The sequence below is a fragment of the Portunus trituberculatus genome, chromosome 42 (assembly GCF_017591435.1).
Source record: "Portunus trituberculatus isolate SZX2019 chromosome 42, ASM1759143v1, whole genome shotgun sequence".
Lineage (NCBI taxonomy): Eukaryota > Metazoa > Arthropoda > Malacostraca > Decapoda > Portunidae > Portunus > Portunus trituberculatus.
This window is the reverse complement of record NC_059296.1, coordinates 5,668,628-5,696,331: the sequence shown is the minus strand read 5'-3', so window position 1 is coordinate 5,696,331 and position 27,704 is coordinate 5,668,628. Positions and strand designations below refer to the sequence as shown.

Sequence of the window (27,704 nt, the reverse complement as noted above, 5' to 3'; positions counted from 1 at the left end):
CCATTCAGTCCAAAGTATAAGACTGAGGTGGGTTGAGCTATGAAAAATTCTATACATACTGCATGACCTTGTGTTGTACTGTGTCTCTCCAAGAAAGACGTGTAGTTGAAACCTAAGAGAAGTAAAGTATTCCTGGGTCAAGCTGAGATTGTCTACCATCTTCATATACACAATTATAAACCTAATTAGTTCAATACAAACACTCAATAACAATGTCAATAACTTTATTAAAAATAGCAATCTTTATAAATCATAAAACCAGAAAACTTCAAGCACCTGGGACTATCTCATAAGATCAAATGCACAATAATGTAAATATTCAAAACACACACACACACACACACACACACACACACACACACACACACACACACACACACACACACACACACACACACACACACCTTTAATAACATTTTCTAATATACAATATAATTCTAAATTGCATGAATAATGTTTCAAATATATAAAACCATACAGAGTAGTGTTGGAACAGCCAAGACCAAGTGGGTGTTGGCTGACCATAATCCACTTGAGTCTTAGCTCTCCTAACACTGAAGTAATTGAAGATGACTTAGTTGAGATCTCTAAAGGTGACTGAATGGGGACCTCAGTTTGGAGAGGAGCAAAGGGAAGAGGCTGTTGAAGGCATAAGGAGAAACTCAACCCTTGGTGAAAGACAAATCATCTACTCACATTCCTCCATGTTCCACAACCTCAAGGAAAGAAAATTGAATGTAGAATTAAGAAGATAAGATTTTTGATGAAACTAACAGCGGAGCCAGAGGAAAGCTATGGCAAGAAAGACAATTTGCCACTGCTGAGAAGGTGACAAAGGCAATGGACAATTGCTACATTTACCCCAAAGGGGCAAATTGTAAAAAAAAAAGTTGTCTAAATCATCAAACAAAGACAAAAACAAGAAACGCTGAAGGTCTCCCATTACTCCCACAGCTTACATCATTTCAAAAGAACCGAAATGAGGTGATCAATGCAGCTCTGGTTGGCAAATGCTGTTCCTCTCCTCACATCCACAAGTTGAGGCAAAAGTGTGTGGTACATGAGGCCAGCAGGTGTGGCTGAAGGGTCATTGATGTAATGTCACTCTAAATGTCTCTCATGCAAGACCAACACCATTAAAGGGCTATCACACTGGCCTATGATTCGCGGAACGAAAAACATCCACTCCAGATAGCTGGAACTTGCCCGGGATTAACAGAGCAAAGTTGGGTTGGCTTCAAATCTATCCCGGTTCTCTGTATGCCATCCCAATAATAAAATAAACATATATATGTAATAAAAACCTTTTATTTAAACTAAAAAGAACATGCCTAATTTTTCATATTGGAATATTAAATAATATTTCATCAATTTAGAAAGATAAAATATATATATATCTGTCGGTAGTTTGGGCTCGTGGCAACCACCTCTGACTCCAAAGTTGCTGTCGCGCACGTCTCGGTTTTCCTCTAGTTTCTTTTACTTACTATTCTTCAATAAGAGGAAGTGCAAATGCAATTCCAGAACGAAGCAAAGGCTGAGATATAAGTGGCATGGTTTTGTTCTGTTTTATTTTGATTAGGCTTGGTCTTGGTTGCTGGGCTGTTTGCCTAGCATAGCAAGAACACGGGCAGCTTGTGTGTGATAATGTTCCTGGTTTTGTACCAAGAACCATGGCCCGCGTTCTGCATATCATAGGCCAGTGTGATACCCCCTTAAGTAACCACATCAGATACAGTTGCCAAGCGTTGATGTGAGGAAAAAACCTGCATGAGGAGAACAAGATTTTCTTGGATATTTCAAAGGGCTAAATATGAAAACCCTTTAAGTAATTTCATAAAAAACAAGTACTAGTCAAAAATCTTCAGACCTCTTAAAACAACTAGAACATTTGGTATTGAGATATTAATAAAAAAAGTGACGGATGAACTAGCTGGGGTCATAAATGCAGAGTACAGGTATCAGTCAGTCAGACAAAGCATATTGCCTGTCTATCTCATATGGAATGTAACAACATGACTTCATATGCTTCCAGAATTTTGATTATGATCAAGGGTTCCTATGCAGTGCTGAGCAAAATCCAATATTCAATATCACTGAATTACTGACAAAGTAGAGATCATTATGTGCAATGAATCTGGTCATGCTGGCTGGGATACAGAATTGCACATTACATCCTTCTCTATTCAAATACATCACATAATTAATAAAATGGAGCAAACAAAATAAAAAATGATGAATTAAACCATTTTTAAACTTTAAGTCATACTGGATAAGACTTGGACAGCTTGGGTCAGCACTCCTCACAGGTGCTCCACTACTGTGTGAGACGAGCCATGACAATACAAACACAGCATACCCTGCCCCAGTCGTCCACACCAACCCAACCATCTCCAAGGAGCAAATCATTGTTCCCCAGTGTCACACTTCATCACTTTAGGGAATAGGAAAAATGGACAATGGGGAGTAGATCCCATCCCAGCACCATCTTTTAGTACAATACAATATAGAGAATAGAGAGAGAATGGGAAAAGGACATACGGCATGGTAGAGAACACCAACATTCACTTTTTGGAGAAGCCTAGCCACTCAGCAAGACCATTCCATGGGTCTTCTTTAGGAAGAGGTGTTCATTATAGAATGAGAGATAAACTCACAATGCATACACTGGAATATCAGTTGCTGAACTTAATCCATTCCTGAAGGGCACATTTATAAAATGTTCTTATTTTCTGTTTTTACCCATGTTGGATGAACGGTAGTATTATTTCCAAAATGCTTTGCTGGTATGGCAAGTCTTGAAAATCACAAGATTCCGCAAGATGCTTGTTTGGGAAGCCATATTTGTCATGACAGCCGATCACGACACAGAGGTACCTCACCTATTCCAAGACAGCTAGTGATGCATGATAAACTTCATCAGGAAGATCAGCGCATTCCATCTTACTGTCAGTTAGATGCCGTTTAGGCATTCCAGCTGAGAGGCACACAAAAGTGTTTGATACAGGATATGTGCTGCAGGGACTGTGGGTGCGTGCAGAGTTGCTCTTTCAAACACAGGCCAGGGGTCCAAATAAACGGATTAATCTATTTTCCATGGATTGTTTGTCAACAGAGTTATAGTACTACATATGAACCAATTTAGAGCTAAAAACTTTGTTCAGCAACTGATTTGTACGAAAAACTAGACGCTGGCAACTGAGGTTCCACTGTACGTTTTAACTTCTATGTGGATAAACTGAATAATATTAATAAATAAGTGCAATACTGTAAGTGTTAAACATTATGTGGCATCTCAATTAGATGATAGACAGGTCAATGAGAGGAGAAAATAAGAAAAGTTTTAGGGACCACATTTTGTCATATGCACGATTGTACGACAAAGATGACAGGTGAAATATATTATGCCCTTCCTCAGAGTGGCTGTACAACTGAAACAAGTTAATGATTATCAAAAGATACATTTCAGGTGATTGGTGAACAACAGTTTCAGAATGGATAGGACATGCACTAAGATAATAAAACTACTTCACTCGTAAAGTAGATGAAGAAACAATGTGAGGAAGAAGGCAAGAATGAAATATGTAACACTATGTAACACTGGAGAGAGAGAGAGAGAGAGAGAGAGAGAGAGAGAGAGAGAGAGAGAGAGAGAGAGAGAGAGAGAGAGAGAGAGAGAGAGAGAGAGAGAGAGAGAGAGAGAGAGAGAGAGAGAGAGAGAGAGAGAGAGAGAGAGTATAAAAAAGAGAGATATGCTGTGACATAACACCTTTAAGTACAAATCAGTAGACAGCAACCCTACAATGATACTTGTACCTTATACGGTGATAAGTTTGCCGGAACACAGTGGACATGGATGAAACTTTTGGAGGCCTGAGTGCTCCAGCTGACTGGTGGACTCCATTTCATTGAGGAGGTCCAGGATTCTCTGCACAGTTGGGCTTTTGGTAGCAGCAGCAGCAGCAGCAGTGGTAGTGGTGGTGGTGGTGATAGTGGCAGCAGTAATGGTTTTGGTCTTTCTATGTGTATGTTCAGTAGGATTCACATTCGCCTCATGAGGGACGTCAGTGTCAAGGGTCGATACAGCATCAATTCCCTCTTCAGGCAAAGAATTATGGACACAATTTTCTGTTTCTTGGTGTTGCTCCTCCTCTCCAGAGTGTTTGAGGTGGTTGTCACCCATCTCTCCATTGTTGCCCGATGGCTCAGAATCACTGGTTCCTGTTTCACACCAAGACTGTTAGCAGACATCATTCCTGTTTCTTCTATTTCATACTACATCACATCATTACATTATTGGTCTTTTGGATTTGTGAATTCTCTAATACCAAAGAGTCAATGAGCAACATCCAATGGAAATATGTATAATTCAAGAAAGTGCTTAAGATAACAATAATGTTTTGTTGTGCTTCACGAGACGGCTCAGTTTTCAATACTCACCCACACCATTTGTGATGGCAACTGGACTCTTAAGGACACTGCTTATCTTCTCAAGCTGTTCAAGGTCATGATATGCTTCCTTTTCCTGCACCAGCTTTGATATCAAATCCTGCACAAAACAACCATATTAATTCATATTCTAAATAAATTTAAGAGATGAAATTTCATTGAAGAAGTTAGCCCTTGATACTGGATAATCCAATCAATCACATCAAACACTCCTTTTAAGTAATAAATAAGAGGAAGATTTCTGCGGAAGGTTATATCGTACTACTTCATTCTCTTCTAAATTAACTCATGTGGAGACTTTGCTAAGACATTAAATCTCAGCTAGGTACTAGATGATGTAGCTTCCATCATAGAATGTGATAATGACATGGAGACAGTACTCTGATCAGCACCTGAGTGGGAAATATGAAATACAACAGAGGGCACTAACCTGCAGAGTAGTTATCTTTTGTTTCATTTCCTCTCGTTCATGATGGAGACTGGCAAGCTCTAACTCGCGTTCTCGAGCTTGCTGCTTCATCACTCCTCTCTGGAACTGGTAGATGGTGATGTAGTCACCTGAAAAGGGAAAAACTCTGAAGTAAACAACCAAGGAAATGGCATACAGTACACTTCCTCCATTTCCCTTTTAATGAATGACTCAAATGAGCAGCAAACATGCACACACCTATAGACTCTGTCTCCAATTGCAGTTGTGCCACGACATGCTCCAGCTGCTGCTTCTCATCACTCAGCTCGGCCACCTCCTTCATGCTGCGGGTGAACCTGCTCTCCAGCACACTGTGAGCCTCCTGCAGATGTTGCAGCTTCTGTTCAAGCTCACTTTCTCCCAATCTTGTTTCTCCTGACAAAACAACAAATTTGTTCCTCTCAATGTTCTTAACACAACTTCAATAAAAATTCATCATCAAGGCTTTTACTTAGTTATTGATGGATAACACTGAGCAACATTGAGGAAAAATCATTTGACATATAAGTTATTAGAGAACATGTTTTTCTCACCTTTTGGTTCAGTGATAACATCTTCAGGTGAGTTTTCATGAGCCAGAGATTCTCCCAGTAGTTTGTTATACTTATCCCTCTCACAGTCTAGCTGAATCTGAAGACTGCTGCACTCACTCTCCAACCTGCTAACCTCAGATGTCAGCGTAGCAACTTTGCCCAGCAGCTTCCCCTTGGTAGCTGCACCTTGAGAGAAAACAGTGGTGCAAAACAGGATGGGACAAGGACTGATACAAGTAACGTGATGTAATGTATGGTGACTATGACACTATGGGGAATGAATAAAAGCACAATGGAAAGAGAGAGGGTTAGATGCACCAGAAATGTGTGAGGAGCCAGGACACCGAGTCTTACTTGTCTATCTTCTCTGGTGTGTGTGTGTGTGTGTGTAATAATAATAATAATAATAATAATAATAATAATAATAATAATAATAATAATAATAATAATAATAATATACGGTTTATTAGTTAGGCAGTGCAACAAAAAATTTACACTGAAAATATACAGGGGGGGGGACATTAAAACAATGAAATGCTTAACCTAACTATGGATCTAACTTAACCAAGAATTTACTTATTTATTTATTTATTTATGGCTCGCACCATAGTGGGCACCGCGCTAAGGTGGTACCGGTCAGTGCGCGGTGCTCTTAAGGGCGCCACGCGATTCTGGTGTCGGGTGGCGCGGGCAGGAGAGGCACGTCTGGGGTAGCAGGTGGCGGAGAAGTGGATGATGCAGCAGTCCTTCCCAAAATTTTCCAAGGCTTCCTGGTGTCTTGTGGCCAGCCTCGGCAGGCTCAGGCAGGTCAGGGCATCCTCGTAGGACCTGTAGGCAGGCCCAAGGATGACCCTGAACGCCCTCTCTGAACCCTCTCCAGCTGTTGTCGTTGTGTGAGGTTCAGGAGGAGGACCACGCTGGGGAGGCGTACATGAGCTTAGGGAGTATAAAGGTGAGGTACACTCCCCTCAGCTCATCTGCCGGTGCTCCCAGGGACCTGAGTCGGCGCAGTAAATAGATTTTGTATGAGGCTGACCTGATGATGTTGGAAACATGCTGCTTCCATGATAATTGATCATCCACCAAGACACCTAGAAGCTTGGTGCTGCGGACCACCTGGAGGGAGTGAGGGCCCACAGATAGCTGGGGAGGGGACTGCTGCTGTGGAGGTACAAATGTGCATCACCACGGTCTTGGTGTGGTTGATGGTCATTTTGTTGTCCTCCGTCCACGTCTGTAGTTGGTTAAGAGTGGACTGAAGTGCTGAGAAGTCTGGGTTGGTGTTGTTGACGGGTACGCCCACGGTGCAGTCGTCCACATACTTCCAGCGGTGGGGGTGTGGACGAGAGCATCGTTGATAAGGATGAGGAAGCACAGAGGACCCATCTTGGTCCCCTGAGGGACCCCACATGTGAGCTGTTGGAAAGAGGAGACAGAGCCCTGATAACGAACGGCCTGACGCCTTCCCGTGAGGAAGTCTGCCAGCCACGCTATCAGGTAGGGAGAGAGACCCAGAGTGATGGCTTTATTTATCACAACAGTGTGATCAACAAGATCAAAGGCCTTTCTGAAGTCCACAAAAGCAATAGCTAGAGAAGTGTTGCGTTTGTCCAGGTGGCTGTGGACGAATTCCAGGAAGCTGACAAGGTAGTGAGATGTGGAGGTGGATTTAATATTGCCAAATTGTTGTGTGTCAATAGAGTTACAAATTTTGTTATAGGCCCAGTCGAACACAAAATCTTCACAGATAAGGCTGGGTATAGGGGTGATGGCGACTGGTCTTAGATCATTCAGTGACTGTGGATTGGAAATTTTGGGGAGGGGGGTGACGTAAGATGTCTTCCAGTCATCGGGGCAGGAATGTTGAGAAAGGGAGGCGTTGATGATAGAGCAAAGGGGTGTGGCAAGTTCTGGGGCAAATTCTCTGTAAATTTTGATGGGGAGGTCAGTGGGAGTGGTGGATCTGTTTAGTTTAAATTTAAGAAGCTTCCTGTAAACATCAACCTCCTGGACAGGGGTGGAGGGAGGAGGCAGGGAGGTAGGCTGGGAGAGTAGTAGAGTGAAGGGGAGGGAGTGTCTGACAGATCGCAGCGAAGTGACCGTTAATCTCTTCGGCCGCGTTGTCAGGTGAAAGGTGTGAAACACAGGGAAGAGAAGAGGCTTGTTTTCGTAAACCACACAAAGACTTAATCTTGTCGTACCACTGTCTGTTGTTAGTAAGCTTGAGATGGTGAATTTTGTCTGGGTAGTAGCTTGCCTTGGCTTTTTTAATTTCCCTGATAACTCTGTTCCTTAATCTCCTGTACTGGTCAGGGCTAGAGTGGAAAGCCCTGTCACGCTGACGAAGGAGTCGTTTGATGCAGGGCGTCATCCAAGGGGCATCAGATGGGTCCACTGTGATGTTCTTGGCGGGAAAGTAGTGGTGGAAGGCTTCCGTTGTGGTGGTGAAGTAGTTCCGCCATTTTGTGTGGACGTCTTCCTCCTCCAGTACCTCGGTCCACGGGTGATGTGTCAGCCACTGCCCAAATTCCCTCATGGCGGAGTCAGGCATGGGCCTGTGGGATCTGGTGACAGTTGACCTGGGAACCGAGGTGGTGGGGTGGGTGTCCACAGGATGGAGAGGTGGGTGCTGCGTCCCATGGGGGGAGTGGCTTGGGAGGCGAGTACTGCTGGCTCAGGTCTGTCATGATAAGGTCGAGGGTGGACTGGTGGTGGGTGGGGAAGTCCACGACCTGGGTGAGGTGTAGCTGGTGCAAGATTTCTCTGACATCCAAGCGGCTGAAGTCACCACAGATTACCAGCTTGGCTGCAGGAAATCTCACCCATAGATCATCAGCAGTCTCGATGATGTGATCAGTGAGCAAACGTGCAGTGGCGGCCCGTGGAGGGTGGTAGACAACACTCACAATGATGGAGACTGTGTTGCGGGGGTGGCAGGGGGGGTAACCCTCACCCACAGGGCCTCCAATCCGGCGGGACGTCAACGTGTAGGTGTGAGGGGCTGAGGTCAGAGCGGCAAAACAGGGCCACTCCTCCCTCCCTGTGTGTGTGTGTGTGTGTGTGTGTGTGTGTGTGTGTGTGTGTGTGTGTGTGTGTGTGTGTGTGTGTGTGTGTGTGTGTGTGTGTGTGTGTGTGTGTGTGTGTGTGTGTATGTGTGTAATTCACCACAGTCATCTGCTGGTCACCCAGCCACTCTTCCCCATTATGGAGTGAGCTCAGAGCTCATAGACCGATCTTCGGGTAGGAATGAGACCAGAACACACACTCCACACACCGGGAAAATGAGGCCACAACCCCTCGAGTTACATCCTGCACCTATTTACTGCTAGGTGAACAGGGGCTACCCATTAAGAGGCTTGCCCAATTGCCTCGCTGTTTTCCGGGACTCGAACCCGGACCCTCTCGATTGTGAGTCAAGCGTGCTAACCACTACACTACGCAGTGTGTGTGTGTGTGCATCTCCTTGGTAAGTAAGGTTATTTAATTTTTCTATATGTAAGAGAGGAGTTTGACAGAAAAAATGCATTGAAGTGGTTGGCAGCTCACCTTCATCATCTGAATTCTCACAAGGCGAAGTGTCATTCTGGTCTTTCTCCTCTGAAGGATTAACTTTATACTCTGTGATGAGTGTATGCAGTTCACTATTCTGTCTTGTGAGGTCTTCAATTTCAACCTGTCAAAGACATAGGAAGGCAGTAAGCTAATTTGTTTAACATGCTACATCATTTCATCTATACATCATGCCAAGTCTAAACAGGAATGCCTCACCAGAAGCTTCAGCTACAAAGCAAAGTGATTAACAAATTTTTCACTTCATCAGCTTTAATGACAAATGCTGCTGCTGTAGCATCCCATCACACCATCATGTACTTCTATACCTTCATGATTTCCACACTGCATCATATGTCTGTGTCTTAGAGATGGCTATCTCAGTGTTGCTCTTCATACACTTGAGCCTTACACACTCCAAGCATTCCATTATCAAAGAAACTGTCCCCCTACACATATAACACACATCCTCATGTATTCCATGTTACTTTTGCGTAATGAATAATAATCTTATAAAGCAGATCAAACAACACCACAAAGACACTGGTGGTACCTTTGAAAGTTTGAGTTTATCTTCTAGTTCTTTAATTTGCTCTGTCAATGTGATATTTTCTTGAGCAAGGTGGTCATGGGCCAGGCCATTCTCTTCAAGGTGGCTGTGGCTGTGGGCTGTCACCAATTGACCACTAAGAGACTCGGTCTTCTCCCGCAACACAGCGATCTCACGTTCCTTCTGCAGCGCTTCTTGCCTGGTGAGGAACAGTATGGCAAGCAAATGCACATGCATTAGAACAATATGTCACTAATAAGACACTTCCATTGTACATTACATTAACATGACAAGAATGAATACAAAGCTTTGTCAAGGATTCCTCTCTCTCTCTCTCTCTCTCTCTCTCTCTCTCTCTCTCTAAGGTTTATGGTTCTCTCAACAGTGGAGTGTTGTAAAGGCTTCACTATTTAGAGGAAATAAAACAGCAACACATAAATGTTACTTTGGGAATGAAACATAATAATCACAGATTTTACATCTCATCAACTTCCCTTCTTTAATCAATTGTCTTCAAGCTTCCACATTGCACCTTAGGAATCTTCTACAGCTGATTTCATAATTACTGTTCCCTTAAACTGACAGCACGCCTTTTTCTCTACCTCTCATAGATTCTACTTAACAATTATTATTATTCTGTTCATGCTAGTGTGAATAGTGTGAAAGTTAGCCTGTATAATCATCCTCCGTTACGTTCATTCAGTTTACAAGCAATTTGAATTCCCTTTTCCTAAGTATTACATTGTTGAACAGTACCATTTGTATGCAATTTGAGAAAATTTTCAATATAAAAACCATCAATGTTACTGTGACTTTTCAGAATGTAAACTAAAAAAGTAGCTACATAAACTCTTACTTTAGATTTGTGATCATTTCATTCAATGATGTAATTTCTTGGTTCTTGTGCTTCTTCAAATGCAGTTCCTTTTCTAGTTTCTCAGTCAATTCTAATTTCTTATTGCTCTGTAGAAACATAAAAGGTGCACATGTTAAGGCTGAACATGAGGTACACAGGACCATGGTGCACTGATGCAGCGTTGCAGCATTGCATCAGTACCACGTAGTAAAACCTCCTTATTTATTTTTTTCAATTTCATGGGTTTATGGTGTGCTTTAAGCATAGAACAGAATGAAAATAACCTAAATTATTGAAAGAATACAGTAAAGAAAAGATTAAGTAATTAGCTTTTCCTTGTGTATTTCAGGTTTCATATACTTATGGATTTTTTACCACTGCAGGAAAGAAATGCGTAAATGAATCAACATTTACCATAATGATGAAGCCACTCTGAAGTTCCTCCAGCTGTTCCTTCAGCTGTTTGTTTTGTGTGAGTGCTCTCGCTGCTGCAACTTTGTCACTCTGCATGGCCTCCAGCAGCTGTGACGTGTCCACCTCCTTAGTCTTGCTGCGCTCCACCTCCATCTCTAGTCCTTCCACATTGTGAGACAGCTGGTCCACCAATTTTGATAACTGACTGTTGTCATTTTTCTGATGAATAACACTGTGATTAATTTTCCAAAAAGACATTTAGTTCTATATATCTATCACAGTTTGTCTCAGTGATAGACACAAAATAATATCAATATAACTCAACAGTTGCGCAAACATGTCTGGGAAAATGTGCCGAATGGAAAGATGAATATATTGAGTAAATAGATGGTAGATATGGAGTACCAGAGCAGCGTTGTTTTCCTTTAGCTGCAGCATCTCCTCCTGCAGAGAGGTGATGACATACGAGAGATGCTCTTTCTCAGCCTTCCACTGGCCAGGCTCTTCCCCCTCAGATGCATTAGTCTGCTGGGCTACTTTCAACTTGGATTCCATATCTTGAAGGGATGTTGTCAGCTCTCCCTTTTCTAATGTTAACTGTGCAATCTGAAAGAGCACTGTATATTCATCACCACAATCACCATCAGTACCATCAACACCACACCATGACTTGAGTATCCCAAGTTTCCTCATCACATCAGTCTACAGTGTTCCTCCTCCTGCTGCTGCCCTATTGTCATCTCTTAGCCCACTTGGTGTCAAAGTGTACACCCCAATACACCATTCATAATACTCTCCCATTCCCTCATTTCCTGGTTGTCTGGTGCAGTGCTGCTGGCAGGAATGAAGTACTGGCCAGTGTGTGTGTGTGTATAAAGGCAAATATTTGCAAGTACTGGTACGGAACTAAGCTCCAGCAGCTCATTGTGGCACCCTCACTATCCTCCACCAACATGAAGCAACACAATGGTGACAACACAAAGGTGAGAGGATGGACAACACTTTTCCTCACAACAGATGAAGATAACAAAAATGAAACAATCTTACCTGTTCCTGGAGAGCTTGTGTTTGTGTTGCCAGCTCAGCCGTGTAATGTTGGTAGTGCGCTGCCATTTGGGAGTTTTCAGTGGTGGCCTTGGCAAGTTCTGTCTGTGATGCTTCCAGCTGTTTTTGAGTCTCTCTGTGTTCTGCTAACACTTTCTCCAGCTGGGACTCTCCCACATTGTCACGCAGCTGTAATTATGGAAGCTTTGATCTAATTAATTCTGTCGAGCTAGAGGCATAAGCCAAAAGTTCATCTCTGGTCCCTTAACCTTTATGTCAGAATGGTGACTTACTCTCATTTGTCATTTTGTATTGCTGTCTTCCAAAGACAAAAACAACCATGAAGAACAATCACCTGCTGGTTGTGAAGGTTTGCCATGGCCAGCTGACTCTTAGTGTTAGAGAGTTGGGTTAACAACTTATCAAAATCTTGCGTCTTCACACTCAGCCGTTCCGTTAATTCAGCAACAGTTGCTCTCAGCTCATCACACAACTTACTGTTACAAAACAGGGACATGTAAAATATCAAATCATGGTTTTCTAGCACTCAAAAATTCTGATACAAAAGGATTATATGCAAATATGACATTTCAAAATTACATGGAAGTGTAAAGTTTGAAATTTGTCATAAATATTTTTCAGCATTCCATTATTCCATTGAACTTCCAATGGTTAGAGACAAATGACAAGAGGAAGCAAAGGTGAGTCAAAGAAAGTTCAAAGTGAGGAGACCTGATCAGGATGGAGGTCTGAGAAGGTGTTTATAAATGGTGATATATGGAAATAGCATTTCCAATACTTTGATATGAAAACTGAGACAAGAAATTCCATAGAGAAGCTGCTGAATAGAAGGAGCAACAAGCTTTTTGGAATTTTGTTAATGAAGTTTAGAGAGAAATATTTAGTTTGTGGAGGCAAAACACTTCCATACACAGGGTTAAAAAAAAACTTTGCCATGATCTTTGACACTATATAAATCATTCAGTAACCAGAAACCACCAAAAGGACATCACCTTCTGAATGACAAATATGTAACAAGCACACACAAAAAATATTGCATATAAACATCATGAAGAGTTGTCACATCACATCGCATCCACTGGACTTGATCAGTAACAGTAAGGGAGAGAAGCATCAAACTTACTTGGTCTTTAAGTTGGTTGCTTTGCTTGCCTCTAATTCTCTTTGGTGAGTTTCCAAGAGTCCAGTGGTGTTGTTTCTGTCACTAGTTACCTCTGCCAGCTTTGCTTCTACTTCCCTCACACGCTGCCGGGAAGCACTCAGTCTCCCCTCCAGCTCATTCACCTCCTCTGGGGCAACAACATCCTACTAAATATCTCTCATGGTATAATGAAACTATAACAAACATATGAAAAAAACTAAAAACTGGAGAACTATTTTAACAAAATAAAAAGAAAAAGAATAGACATGCACAGCTTTGAATTTTAGTCACTCATGCTACCAACAGGCTAAACTTTACTCAACAGAACATTTGCATCACTGAATTAGTTTGAGCTGCTTAAGGTGTATGTACAGAAACTTGAAGTATATTTTTATAAATTCAGACTCTGGTCCATACATCTCAATGGGACTTCACTACCATCGATGAGTATGTATGCTTTTAAGAACTTTTGAAGGATGGCAGTGTCCTGTGAGTCTCTATCTACTTCTTCTATCCTTGGATGAGTATTCTCTCCTTTGCATAGTTTAATCCTTCTATCCATTCCCCTCACACACTGCAACACTCTCCTTCCACTTCAATATTCTCCCCATTTGTTATCCAAAAACTGAAAATTCACACAAATACATCAAAATAAAAGGTCAAAAGTAAGTACAGAGGAAAATCACACTGCCATTGTCAGCTAACCTGCTTTCCTCTTCCGGACATGATCAGTTTGTGTTAACTTGGACTCCAGCTCAGATTTCTCAGCCACCAAGATGCCAATTGTCTGGATGTGTACCTGCAGCTGCTCCCTCAGGCTTTCCACTTCCCAGGCTCCTCCACCCTTTGGCGCAGAACTCAAAACTCCTCGTGCTGCAGCAAGCTCTGCCTCTACTTTCTCCAGCTGACTTTTCTGTATTGAATATCATTAAAGTCATCCTTCTTTTATATATCACATTCTCAACAGCTTGACAATCACTCTCTATGCATAACATTTTATCTCCTCTATATAATGACAGTGATCTCTGTATCACCTCTCATTTAATCACTACAACTGAGTCAGCTTATAAAAGAGTGAGATTATTAACAGTACTTTCCTAATAACAATGGAGAAGGGAGTTCATTATGATCTATGGTCAGATGAATATGGTGGAGTGCAAGACACACTCCTCAATAGCAACACAGTATGGTAGGAAGCAAAATTCTTTTATGAGTCAGAGTCCTATATAGATCAGAGTTCTAATAAAAGTTGAACATTTCCAGAAATTAGAGATTTGCTTGTTGACATTTGTTCAGCATTAAGTAATAAAAAGCATGTTTACCAGATGGTTGCTGAGCTGTGTTTGTTTTTGTGATGCTTCCCTCTCCTGCTGCAACAGTGCCGCCAGTTCTGCATTGCGCCTCTCCAGCTCACTCACTGCTGCGTCTGGCACTCCCTCTGTATGGTTGCCCACAAAAATATAAACAATTTCTAGAGAGACTAAAGAAAGATAAAACATTTTCTGAATGCATATAAAAAAACAAGTGAAAATGCAAGATGTAAAGAAGACACTGCACATTTTCTTAGCAATATAAAATTGCAGACGATGATGAATAAACAGTTTGGCACAGTACAGAATTTCTCATCATTTGAAGCAAACAAATATTTATTGCTCACCAGTGCCTTCATTTCCCAACATTAGACCACTGAGCTGCAGGGAAATTTGCCGTAAGCTTTCCGAAGATGACTTGAGGATGGGCTGATGGTCTTTGCCCTCCTTACCAGGCACATGTATTGCTGTCATCACACTGGCAGTGGTCTCTGAACTGACTGAGCCTTCTCTCTCAAGCATTTCCTGGGAAATATGAGATTCCTGGGCCTCTGAATCCATTTGTAAGGTGTTGAACAATGGTCCTGCCAACTGCTCATGTCCAGTGTGAATGTTTCCCCCCACACTGAGGTCTGGAGAATCCTCACCAAGTGTCTGATTGAACCCACACACAGGACTCTCAGAGATGGGAGGCCCCTCAGACGGAGGTGCAACAGGAGACAGGAGCTTTTCATTCAATTCTGGGGTTGTGTGTTCCTGATTAACTTGTATGGTTCCTGGTGCTGGGTTGTTGTGAAGAACAACATCACAAGGCTGGTCCATTTGTGAACATGTTGTGTGTGTTTGGCTATCGCTAGCTGGTAATGTTGAATGTGAGGTCTGGACGCCTTGTAAGGATGCTGTCTCTTGTCTATCAGATTGGGAACAATTGGGAAGAACAGCATTTTCATGTCTCAGTACTTCAGTGTTTACTTGGATGGCAGCTTCATCTATCATGTCTGTCATCTCCTCTGATGCAAGGTCAACAGAAGAAGCAAACGAAGAAAGGGTCCCAGCTTCAGATAACGGAGCTTCATCTTCATAAGCACGTATCTGTGAAATAAAGGAACCAACATCACATTTCATGTTTACATAACACTAGCTTACCAAAGGTTCTGTTTATTTATTTTCCTCTCTCTCTCTCTCTCTTTCTCTCTCTCCAAATAATTACCTCACATTTAGGGAATCCTTCATGATGGCTGACGCTGCTGCTCTTGGTTCCTTTCTTCTTTTGAAACTGTCGCAGCTGTCCAAAGATGAGAGAAACATTAACCTTAGGCTTTTTTTATCACTTCAACCAAAAAATACATGTCACTAAAATTCTAACTTGCTAATGTAAAGATGGCAGTGCAGTCACCTCTAGAATTAATTACCTTACGATCTGACACTCAATATGGCCATAGCATAGCTAGTATTTTTGCTGCACAAGGAGGCACGTGGCCTTCCAGTTTGCTACTCTTCTCAGAGGTAACACAATATTACAATGCACAAACCAGTTGGTTTATATTGAATAAAGACACACCTAGGCCTGTGTATCAAGCATATGGGCCCAGACCTAATTATCAGTAGCACACATTGGCATAATAACACACAACTGACAACTATGAGGACCAAAAGTAACGCTCAGGGCAGACTACCCCCTCTGCCCCCGCGTTAGCTACGCCAGTGCATTGTGGTGCCAGTGCCTGAGGTGTTGCAGCAGTGCTGTACTGCTCTGCTCTCAGGAATTCCAACCACAGCAAGGGCAAATTCATCCTACCTTCAGATATATTTACCAAATATTTCTAAAGGAAGCTTGGGGAGCCATTAACACAATAAAAAGCTGGTGGATGGAAGTGAAGCAGAGAGCGATGGAAGTTAAGATTGAAAGACACAAGTTTTGAAGTTAAAGAAAAAAAAATAGCTGATTAAGAGAAGTTCAGATGTTGGTTAAAATTAAGAAGACAGAAGGGGTTGATTGGAAAGACACTTCTTACCTCAAACCTCCTTCCTTACAACATTAATTAGATCAGACGTGGGCCAGCCAGCCAACCAAATAACAAGCCCGGGACTCCAATTCTCCACGGGTACTGGCCATACATTCCCTTAATAAACCCTTGACGTCTAATGACACACTGCCCCGCCAGTTGAGTGACTCCAAACAGTTCCCAGATTCAACATAACAGCATTGGATACCATAAGATTACCACAGAGCCACTCCACCTTTGCTGTCAGTCATTCAGTCATGTCATTGCAAACTATGATCAAACTGCACCACAGCACCACATTCATTCACAGCAGCGGAAGAGTGTTTGCCAAGCTACTCATCCACAGTACTGGCAGGGCATGAGCGGGGCAGAGCACACCAGCAATACCTTCCTTCTGGCAGCGACTAACTTCTGCTCCCTCACAGAGTCTGCCATGTTGGAACCTGCAGCGAGGAAGGCAAAGTGGAAATATGTGAAGAATGTATTTTATTTTTATAAGATACACTATTTTGGTTCAACTTATAAGTTTTAGTGTGTTTTATATTGTTGTGAGCGGCTCGTATTGTCGTTTTATGCTTCTGACTGATGAGAGAGAGAGAGAGAGATGTATTGATATCCTTGATTTGACTCTCCATGCACACCAGCTGATCGCACTGACAGAAGATGCTCTCTCTCTCTCTCTCTCTCTCTCTCTCTCTCTCTCTCTCTCTCTCTCACCGTTGTAATGCATTATAGAACACAAACATTTATATGGAGATTAACAAAAGAAGACTTATGTGTAATATATACATATAGTACACGTAGGGTCGCAAACACATACATGGTACATACATAATACATACATACATACATACATATATGCATGCATACATTCATACATACATATATGCACAAATACATGCATACATTGGCTTCCTACAAGGCCCTACAAGACCTGATAGTCCAATTTAAAGAAAGGGCGAGGGAGGATAGACTGAGAGGAAGAGGAGATGGAAAGGTAGATCTGTATAGATAAAAAGATACATAGATAGGTGTGTGTGTGTGTGTGTGTGTGTGTGTGTGTGTGTGTGTGTGTGTGTGTGTGTGTGTGTGTGTGTACTCCTGTCGAAATTTCCCTTTAATACTGTGAGTCATGATATAGTGGCAATGGCATTCATTCAACAGGCAATGTTTACACATGGAGCGTTCAGTAAGCTGGGGAAAGGAGGAGGAGGAGGAGGAGGAGGAGGAGGAGGAGGAGGAGGAGGTGGTGGTGGTGGAAGAGGGGAGGAGGAGGTTTACAATCAATAAATCGTCAGCTGGTGAGAGGGAGGGAGTGAAGGAGGAGAGGAAAGAAGAGGAGCAAGGGGAAACACACAATTAGAGCAGTAACCGTATACCTGTAGACGAGGGCAGTAATTAATGCTTTAAGGCATGAATTAATGAACCTCTCAACAATGTCATTCCAGCTTGAATAAGAGTAAGATATACGTACATGTATGGAAATATACAAATAACTATATACATTAATAAATAAGAACGTATTCACCTGAGAGAGAGAGAGAGAGAGAGAGAGAGAGAGAGAGAGAGAGAGAGAGAGAGAGAGAGAGAGAATGGGGGGAGGCGGATGAGATGGGTCGGATGGGAGTACAGTGATATTAGAGGAGGTATAGAGGAGGAATCCCTGGAAGAGGCGATGTGGGCGGCGGGGGCGGCGGCTCGCGGGGGCGGTAGCCTGTCAGACTCTCAGTGCCTCTAACACCGCTGTCCTGACGGCTGGCCCTGCACGAGCCTTTCCGCTGCCTGTGAAACGCCTACCGCCACACGCAGATTGCACGCCCTAGCCTCGCCACGCTAAGGGACATCGCTACTCTTCCTGACAGTGTGAACGTTCTCTAAACTAAAAAAAAAAAAAAAAAAAAAAAAAAAGAACTCCTTTGCTCAGAAAACTGCATCGGTAAACACAAGCTGAAATCTGTCACGGTCGCAGAATATCTTGTGTACGTGTATAGTAGTAGTAGTGGTAGTAGCAGTAGCAGTAGCAACAATAGAAGTAGTAGTAGTAGTAGTAGTAGTAGTAGTAGTAGTAGTAGTAGTAGTAGTAGTAGTAGTAGTAGTAGCAGCAGTATAATAGTAGTAATCTGACGTTAGAGCGTTTAGTGTTGGAATACACAGTAAGAAAGGGAGACAAGAGGTGTACGCGTGAACTGGCTGAGGAGGAAGGCTGGTGGTAAATGTTAGAGGGCGTACAGATACACCTTAAAGTTGGTGAGTGACGCTACTGGTGGTGGTGTTGCTGTTGCACGCCTGGTATTATTTGCACCTACCACATCCACCCCTATTGCTTCCGATCATATAAGATGCGAATGGATTAGTGGACGCACTCATCTTACACTTGTTGATATGTATAATGCCAAAAATACTCGTATCTAACCAATAACAGATGGAACACAGTACGCCTCGCCTTGTCAATGCCGCCAGCCAGCAGTTCCCCTCCACCAGAACCTTCCCCGTCAAACACTTAATCTCGTTCCACTGACTGAAAAATATTGATACACTTAATGCACTGTTTGAAGAGAGGCAGACAACTTGTTCAATCACCATCTATGTACTCGATCTGTACGCAGTGTTAAGTAGTACCTGCAAAAGTACTCACTTGTGCTAGTGATTCATGAATGTTCTCAGCGAATACACATTGCAAGCCTTGAGAACCAGGGTATTCATTTCTGTGGCTTTAGAAAATATAGTCGTGGTGAGAGAGCAGAGCATATGATAAGGTCCCTACTCAGAAATGTTTTGATCTCTCACCACGATTTTTTCTAAGGCTGTACAAAGATGATGATTAGCGAGGTTCTCAAGAGTTGTTTTTTTTCAGTTAATAATGTAGAAATCTTGTCAATATACCACTAGAACCGTAAAAACAATTTGAAATTCGTGTAAATTTAAATAAAGCATCTTGAAACAGTGGAGATGAAGTACAGAAAAGTTTGAGGATACGAACCAAGAATACTGTAAGTGCGGTGCTAAACTCGAAGGATTGACTAAACTATTTGTCCGTCAGTTTACAGCGAGAAGCAGTACTCTTGTTCCCAGTAAAGCCACACTTGACCTCTGCCTTCTTTCTTTATGCCCCTGAGCTGCCATTAGATGACTCTCCGCCGCTGACGTAAGCTTCTAGAGCACTTTCCTTTCTCCTCTCATCCCTGTGTGTGCGCGCGTGTATGTATGAGAGAGAGAGAGAGAGAGAGAGAGAGAGAGAGAGAGAGAGAGAGAGAGAGATGTGGATTATTCTAGTTGATAGTCTTCTAAGTCCTACACCGCCACCCTTCCTATGGCATTCACTTACCGATAAGTCAATGCACCAAGGATGAAAAAAAGTGGAAGCTACGCTACGTGGGAAAAGAGGTGAAAGGCTGGGTGAAAAAAAAAAAAAAAAAACATTGGCTCCATCATATTGTAGCTTAAGTTTATAAGAAATCTTTCAGTCTCGGGATATAGTGAAGGAAAGGATGACATTTCGCGGATCGAGCAGGAATCACGGATAGTGAATGGCCGCGGCGGCAGAGTTAGTTTCCTTGCTAGAAAAAGAAAAGTTAAAATTATTGAAAGGTGGCAGAAAGTGGTGTTAAAAAATGACGTAATTGGTACAATGATAACTGAAAAACATAATAACAATTAATAAATATCTTACTGTTCATTAACTCCATCACGTGCGTTGTGCAAGACAAGCTGGAGCAAACTCTATCGTGCAATATGTTGCAATCCCGTGAAAAAAAAAAAAAAATATATATATATATATATATATATATATATATATATATATATATATATATATATATATATATATATATATATATATATATATATATATATATATATATATATATACATATATACATATACTACATATGGAAAAACACTAACGAGAACCAAAAATATGTTGGTCTGGAAATCTCTTGAAATAACCATCATTCTGAATACAGGGAACATAGTACAATCATCAAGCACCACTTGGGAGAAACCTTTCCACGGTAGCCCGAAATGCCAATGAATCGGTGCAGGGTGCTGCAGTGACGACGTTAATTAAGAGACGCAGTGAGCAGTGATGCGTGGCAGTAATGGAGTGTGTCAGTGTGATATCACCACTCAGTAACACACGAATAAGCAAGCATTACGGAAGATTTGTAATGTTTTCAGTACTCACTCGATATGTGACTGAGAATGATGCCTGATGATCCGAAAGCTTCAACAAAGAACGGTGATGCAAGAAAAGTTTGAGTAGCGTGTTCGCCGCGTGGACTGTCGCTTTGGCATGGTGGAGCTTGGAGGTGGAGGTCCGGACGGGCCAATACAACACACCTTCTCCAATGGTATCTTCTTCGTGGCAGCGGCTGTCCTCATCCCTCTCATTGGTTAGTGCCTCATGTCCTGGCCTGACAAACACTACATTGGTAATAAGCTTGCAAATTCATATTGGTTAATTATTGATACAACCAATGTCTGTGCCAATTTATATAAATGAATACGATTGTTTGCATTTTTTTTTACATTATTTACTGTATAGTGTGTAATGTTGGCTGCCTACTTGATGAAGCAGTTTCCTACCTTCAAAATCAATTCAACATAACGTCTATCATACTTTTTTTCATGTCAGACTGACATGAAAAAAGTATGACTTAGTCAATGACAACTGACATTGTCAGTAGTCATTGACTAAAAGTTGTCTCAGACGTGTATCATAAGCCTGCCTCCTTCCTCTCATCCTCCACACCACCCCTCCTCGTCCCTTCTCTCCGCCCATACGTCCATGCTTCTCGTACCTCAGTACTTAATGACAGGTGAAGATAGGCAAACGACGAGCCATGCAACATCCTCCAGCTTGAATAATAGAGATAGCTTGTTAATTTGTACTGGTATGACCCCATGGCATCCTTCTTGCCAGCTTGCTCCCCTTTCACGCAGGTATGTTTTCTGTGAAGCTCGTGAGGACCTTCTGGAGCCGCGAGCGTCGCCGACTGGAGAAGCGGAAACAGAAGTTAGAGCGACACAAAAAGAGATGAAATTGTTGGAGAGAGGCAGCCACCCAGTCACCCATTCATCTGCTAACAGTTCTTCGGCTTGTATTCGTGATGTCTGTCCACGTGTCTTCATCAGGAGCAAATTCTCCTGAGAGAGAGAGAGAGAGAGAGAGAGAGAGAGAGAGAGAGAGACCAACGAATTAATTTCATAGTACTGTATACTGGTTGCCCTATCCTGTATGTATATTATACGCGTCAGTCCACAACTGTCTGAGGGAGATACGATGTGTAGTTGGTTGGGGATCGGTGTGGACTCACCCCTAGTTTGGTTACTCCCTCCAAATTCTCCACCAAATTTTCTCCAGCGCCAGTGTTCATTATACACAACTCGCAAATTCATTCAATAATTGTTCTCTTGGATAGTATTTTTACACAAGTAAGAATGATTACACAAATTCGATGAAAAGTAGCTAAAATGTAGCTAAGTAGCCAAATTGAAAATTGGTAGCTAAATCTCACAAAATATAGTTGTTTAGCGACTTTTCACCAAACTGGCGACTCTGGGGAGGAGGAGGAAAAGGAAAGCAAGCACAGATGGACATCGTACGATTAACTAAAAATATACATTGACGGAAATCATTCGTGATATATATATATATATATATATATATATATATATATATATATATATATATATATATATATATATATATATATATAATACACACTGAAAACACCCAAAAGTCATCCAAAACACACTTATAACATAGCAAACACATTAAAAAAAAAGTCATGTATAGCAATACGAAGCACACTAAAGACTTCCCAAATATACTTCCAAAACACCAGAATGAATTATAAAAAAAAAAAAAACGGCAAAATTACAGGGCAGACAACCAAATATTAAGGCTTGGCTCCTCCTCTTCCTTTAATCCTTTTCTTGTCCTTCTCTTTTGTTTCCCTTTTTTTTCTTCTACTGCTTCTATCTACACACCAGAGCCTAGAAATACATAGAAACACTCAGAAGACACTAGACATTACGCAATATATTGACGAACTTGAGTATTGAAAGAGACGCCCACTCAGAGGTATGATGAGTCACCACCTCGGCTGTGACGTCATCATCGGGAACGGGAACAGTGGTAACTTGGCTGAATTACGTAAATAATTTTGAAAATGACCTATTTAAAAAACGAGGCCACGGCCAAATGCTTGACATTTTATGACTTGATAAATGCTTTAACTAATATCCAAAACATCAAAACATCTCCAGCCTAGCTGGTTTTGAAGAGGTATCTAAATTAAGTGTGGTAAAAGTATAATAGTGATTTAACATATAAAGCTACTATAACGTCCAGTCTTCGATTTAATTTCTTTTTAAAAAAATTTGACAATTATAAACTATGTTCTCAGGCATGCATCCAACACTTACCTAGAACCAGAAGTGTGCGCATGAAAAGATATTTATGTAAAAAAAAAAAAAAAAAAAAAAATGAATAAATAACATTAAAATCTTAACTCTTTGAAAACTCTTGTAATGTTAAGCCATTTTCACTTGGTGAATATACTAACACACTTTACAGAGTCTGAGTTATCTTTTAAGCCATTCTACAACGAGTTAGACCATGAAGCACAAACGTAAACAAATAAAACAAAATAGATAATTTGTGTTTAACAGGATTAAACACCATTATAAAGCCCATATATTTAACTCATTGACAGTGACACACTTAAAAGAGCATAGCCGATTCTGTGATAACATAAAGGCCCAATTACAGCTTGAAATGAAAAATTCGTAAATAGTTATATGAAATTTTGACTGTTGAAAACTTAAATCTACGCCATCAAACACAGCTAAACGCCACATATTTACCAAACAGAGATGTGGAAAACGCTTCAAAAGTAACAAAATATTTATAGAAACCATAAAAAACATGCCATAATATCATAGTTGGGAAATATATGTGAAAAGTACTACCTAAAACCTGCAGGCTATAGGGGCAGGGACCCCTGGTGGGAGAGTGGCAACATCAATGGAACTACCGAGCGCCTACTGCTTGTTTACATGTTGCCTTTTCAATATCTGGGTAGATGAACTGATTTCATTCTCATATGTAAAGGAAACCTAAAAATAAATGAATGGCCTTAACAGTATCTTGTATAAATGAACATAAGGCACTGTGGAGGGTTGTGGTGAAGGTACACCTAGTAATGTTGACTTGTCTTGCACTGCTGGTTCACTCTTGTCTTAGCACTTGGTGCTACTAAAAAAAATTCTGGGAATATAGCAACTCTCCTCACTTTGTATATATATATATATATATATATATATATATATATATATATATATATATATATATATATATATATATATATATATATATGTGTGTGTGTGTGTGTGTGTGTGTGTGTGTGTGTGGGCTCTATTTAGATTGGTTCTGGGTGTGTATGAATGTATTTATGAGGGTTTGGGTATATATGAGTGTACTTTAGGTATGTATGGTTGTGTGTGGATGTGTCTGGGTGTGTGGCAAGGCTGAACAGTAATATCATACTCTCCAATCTTACTGCCACCACCAGCATCACCACCACCACTGTACTACTGTAGGTGTGTGTCTGTGATGGCAATGTCTGTTGTACAAACATCTATATTATTAGAACCATCTATTACTAGATCTGTTATTAATGAGATATACAAATTTCATATATCAGTTTATTGGTTATTGTAACATATTTCTTTTCATTATTGTGTCCAGCTATGGTTATTAGGTGAAGAAGTATATTTTAAATTATTTCTAGTTTTATAGCTATTGTTTCCATCTCAAGCATAAAAAAAAAAGTAACCAAGAGGCAGACTATGACATTTCTTTCATTCTCTATTTCTATTGTTTCTTTTCTTATTATGTCTATATATTTGACAATATACCAGGGTGAATTGATACTAAGTAGAGCAATATACACATTTGCTCATGCATATATTTATCTTCTTATCTATCGACAAGTGATGTACTACCTGTCTATGTATCTACTTATTTATCTATCTACCTACCTATATCCATCTATCATCCATTTATCTATCTATCTATTACCTTATCGAATTACCTACCATCTATCTATTCATCTGTCTATCTTCATACAAACATGCAAATATTAGCACACTGGCATGGTTGGGTGGGTGGTGGCAAGAGAGTTTTCAGTATTGCGTGGATGTGGGTATTGGTGGGAGGGGCATTACTGGGTTGATTGCAAGAGTTGACCTGTCAGTATTCTCAATCTTTCATCGCCTTCTCTACTACACTCATAAATTCCCTGCCTGGTTCTGTATTTCTTTAAACTTTTATTGAAGTAAGCCAGTCATCCTTTCACATTAGGAAAATATAGTAATAGTAATATAATAGCTTCAGAATCAGCTACTCTCTCTCTCTCTCTCTCTCATAAACAACCAGTTAACTAGTATATTTGTGTCAAACTTTTTTTTCTTTTTCGTTGTTTTACTAGTTTTGTTGCTCCATTCTGCAGAACACATTTCATCAGCAACAAAGTAGAAATATAATTAATAAAGTTACAAAATACAGTAAATATAAATGCTAGGAATAAGCTATGATATGTTGTACCATTATCATAATAAAGACAATGATCGAAACACAATACATACCTTACCATTCTCTGACTGTCTCACCATTCACCACACACACCACCACCACCTCCTTAAAAGTGCATCTTTATGTACCTGGGAATGTCACTCTTTGTCTTGAAATACTTGCCTCAAACATCACACTTGAACTCCCTCAAGCCAGTGTGTCTGAAGGTGTGGTTGTTGAGAGCAAAATTGGTAGGGAATCTTTTGTTGCACTCATTCTTCACACTTATGATTCCTCACACCACTGTGTATCAGGATGTGTGTGTGGTTAAGTTAGATTTTTCAGTAAACTTCTTGCCACATTCCTAACATTCATGATTATTGACATCAATGTGTGTCAGGATATGTTGTGTGAGGTCAGCCTTAGTTTTAAAATTTTTTGCCACACTCCTCACACTCATGATTCCTGACACCCCTGTGTGTCAGGATGTTTGGTGAGGTTATCCTTTAAGGTAAATTTCTTGCCACTCATGATACTTGTGATCCCTGACATCACTGAGTGTCAGGGTGTGTATGGTCACTTCACCCCTGCTTTTTAATCTCTTGCCACACTCCTGATACTCATAATTCTTGACACTACTGTAAGGCAGGTTGTGTATGGTGAATTCAAACTTTGTGATAAATTTAATGTCACACTCCTCACACTCATAATTCTTGACATCATTGACATCAGAGTGTCTCAGGATGTGTATTGTCACTTCAACCTCAGTTTTAAATTTCTTGCCATACTCCTGACACTCTAAGATCCTTAACCCTGCTGTGTGTCAGGATGTGGTACCTCAGCCCATTTCTTTCTTTAGAGATAAATAGGCTGATGTTTAAGCCAGACTTCTCTGTGGATGGCAATGCCTGCATCTTGGTGACTCCTATCACTACACCTGTGCCTCCCCATACCTGAGGCAGACAGCTGTTGCTGCTGCATGGCACTCATGGTGGTGTTCAGCCTGCTCACGTTGCAACCTATCCTGCAGGAGGCCCTGGGGAGCTGCCCAGGGTGGTTGGTGGCAGGAAGGGCAGCAGCCCACTGGACTCTGACCTGGTCTGGTCTGTGGAGCAGAGAGGAATGGGCTGAGTGGCATGGATGTGTGGATGGCTTGGATGGATAATAAAAGCTCTTTCCTGTGCATTTGATATGGTATCTCTACTACAAAGTTTTGAATGGTATATTTCATAATTGTAGTGAAACTGCACAATAAATAAACTAAATAAAGAATAATGATAGTGAATGAAAATACACCCTTAAAAAGTTGAATAGGAAAAATAAAGAATACTTTAACTAAATAAATTGACAAAAAAGCCAGTATGAAGAATATCGTCTTTTTAGTTTCCTGGAACACACACAAAAATGTGGAGGTAAAGCGAGACAACTTATAGAAAAACTCACATTTATAGCTACACTTTTGCTGATAAGTAATTCCACATCCATCTTGCAAGACTCACTCAAGTAAGCAGGCAAGAATTGTCCCAGGGAACAGGAACACTGGTTGACAGTGGCTGCCTGCACTGACACACTTCAAACCTGCTTCACACCAAGCAGGTTCAAGCATCTTGAAGTAGTACATTCTGCCTGCTACCTCACATGTAATAAACAGTTAGTATTTGTATTCATACACCATAAAGTTTGGCAATGTACAGATATCTCTTGATTTACATGTGTTTGATTTACGTGTTTTTGTTATAACGGGACCGAAAAAATATTATAATTAATTTAATTTGTGTGATCGGTTTGTTTATTCATGATTTGGCCCAGCCGCATTTTCAAACTGAGCGCCAGACGCAATTTCAAACTCCGCGCCAGAGAGTTCCACAGCTGGCAGATAGGTGGGAGCTCTGCTGTGCTCGTGCCTCATTTGCAGTCTGCCAGCACTGAGTACAGACGGAACCTCTTCAATCTGCCTATAATTCACCAAGATGGCCCCAAAACGTCCTTCATCTTCTTCTGCATGTGGGGTTATTTTTGATAAGTGGATTTTTGATAAAGTGGTAAAGCTCAGAGGAAGATGGTGACTGACTGTGGTGTGAGTGGTGAAGGCAGTGACGCAGTGAGTGTTGTGTTTACGTATTCTTTTTGTTGTTTTCTTTTATTATTTTTTGCTTTCTCTTATTATTTCTTACTTTTCCCTTTACTTTAAATACACTTCTAGTATTTAGAATGGTAAATAATAAAAACATGTTAATTTAGCCAAATAAAGAGTATTTTGTACAAATGTTTTTGGACCACATCCCACATCCTCCCCTATTATCTATTGTTTCTTATGAGAATAACATGTTTGTTTTACATGCATTTTGATATACGCGATGCCTCTTGGAACGCATCTATCGCGTAAATCGAGAGTTACCTGTATGGAATTTAACTCTGGATTTTAAATAGTAAGTCAACAACTGACCACATATCACTAATCTTGTTAGACACAGCAGGTGGAGGTTGAACAAAAAGGCTAAAATGTTGATGTGGTTAAGTGTACTAGAGCTGCCAAAAAAGTCACTGTTAACCAAAATCTATATAATAGGTAGCAATTGTATTATAAAGTGTAAATGTAAGAGATGGAGCTTTCATTTCAATGTTATGTGCCAAGAAATTTTCAATCTTAGTGAATATCTATAAACATTTTTCCTTAATAGTGAATATCTTCTATAAAAAAATTTTCTTACTTTAAACAACATTTAGACTTTTATATTGTAATAAATGTATAAAAAGGGACAAATTATTTGTTTTAGTATGTAC

The 27,704-nt window shown here is 40.9% G+C and overlaps 1 protein-coding gene across 2 annotated transcripts; it reads right to left on the bottom strand.

Annotated features, from left to right (window-relative positions):
- Nucleotides 1-207: 207 nt before the first annotated feature.
- Nucleotides 208-16,803, bottom strand: LOC123517758 (golgin subfamily A member 2-like). Of its 2 annotated transcripts, none has more exons than XM_045278178.1 (18): nucleotides 16,730-16,803; nucleotides 15,547-15,621; nucleotides 14,684-15,428; nucleotides 14,349-14,464; nucleotides 13,732-13,939; nucleotides 13,009-13,174; nucleotides 12,220-12,361; nucleotides 11,868-12,053; nucleotides 11,226-11,426; nucleotides 10,821-11,039; nucleotides 10,407-10,513; nucleotides 9,554-9,749; nucleotides 8,998-9,124; nucleotides 5,452-5,637; nucleotides 5,117-5,293; nucleotides 4,880-5,007; nucleotides 4,441-4,549; nucleotides 208-4,221 (listed from the first exon to the last, which is right to left on the bottom strand). In XM_045278178.1, the coding sequence occupies exons 1-18, from the start codon at nucleotides 16,775-16,777 to the stop codon at nucleotides 3,818-3,820; spliced, it is 3,540 nt and encodes a 1,179-aa protein (XP_045134113.1). In that variant the 5' UTR covers nucleotides 16,778-16,803; the 3' UTR covers nucleotides 208-3,817. The 2 variants fall into 2 exon arrangements, with proteins under 2 accessions (XP_045134113.1, XP_045134114.1); XM_045278179.1 differs by having other exon boundaries at nucleotides 5,452-5,631.
- Nucleotides 16,804-27,704: the final 10,901 nt, after the last annotated feature.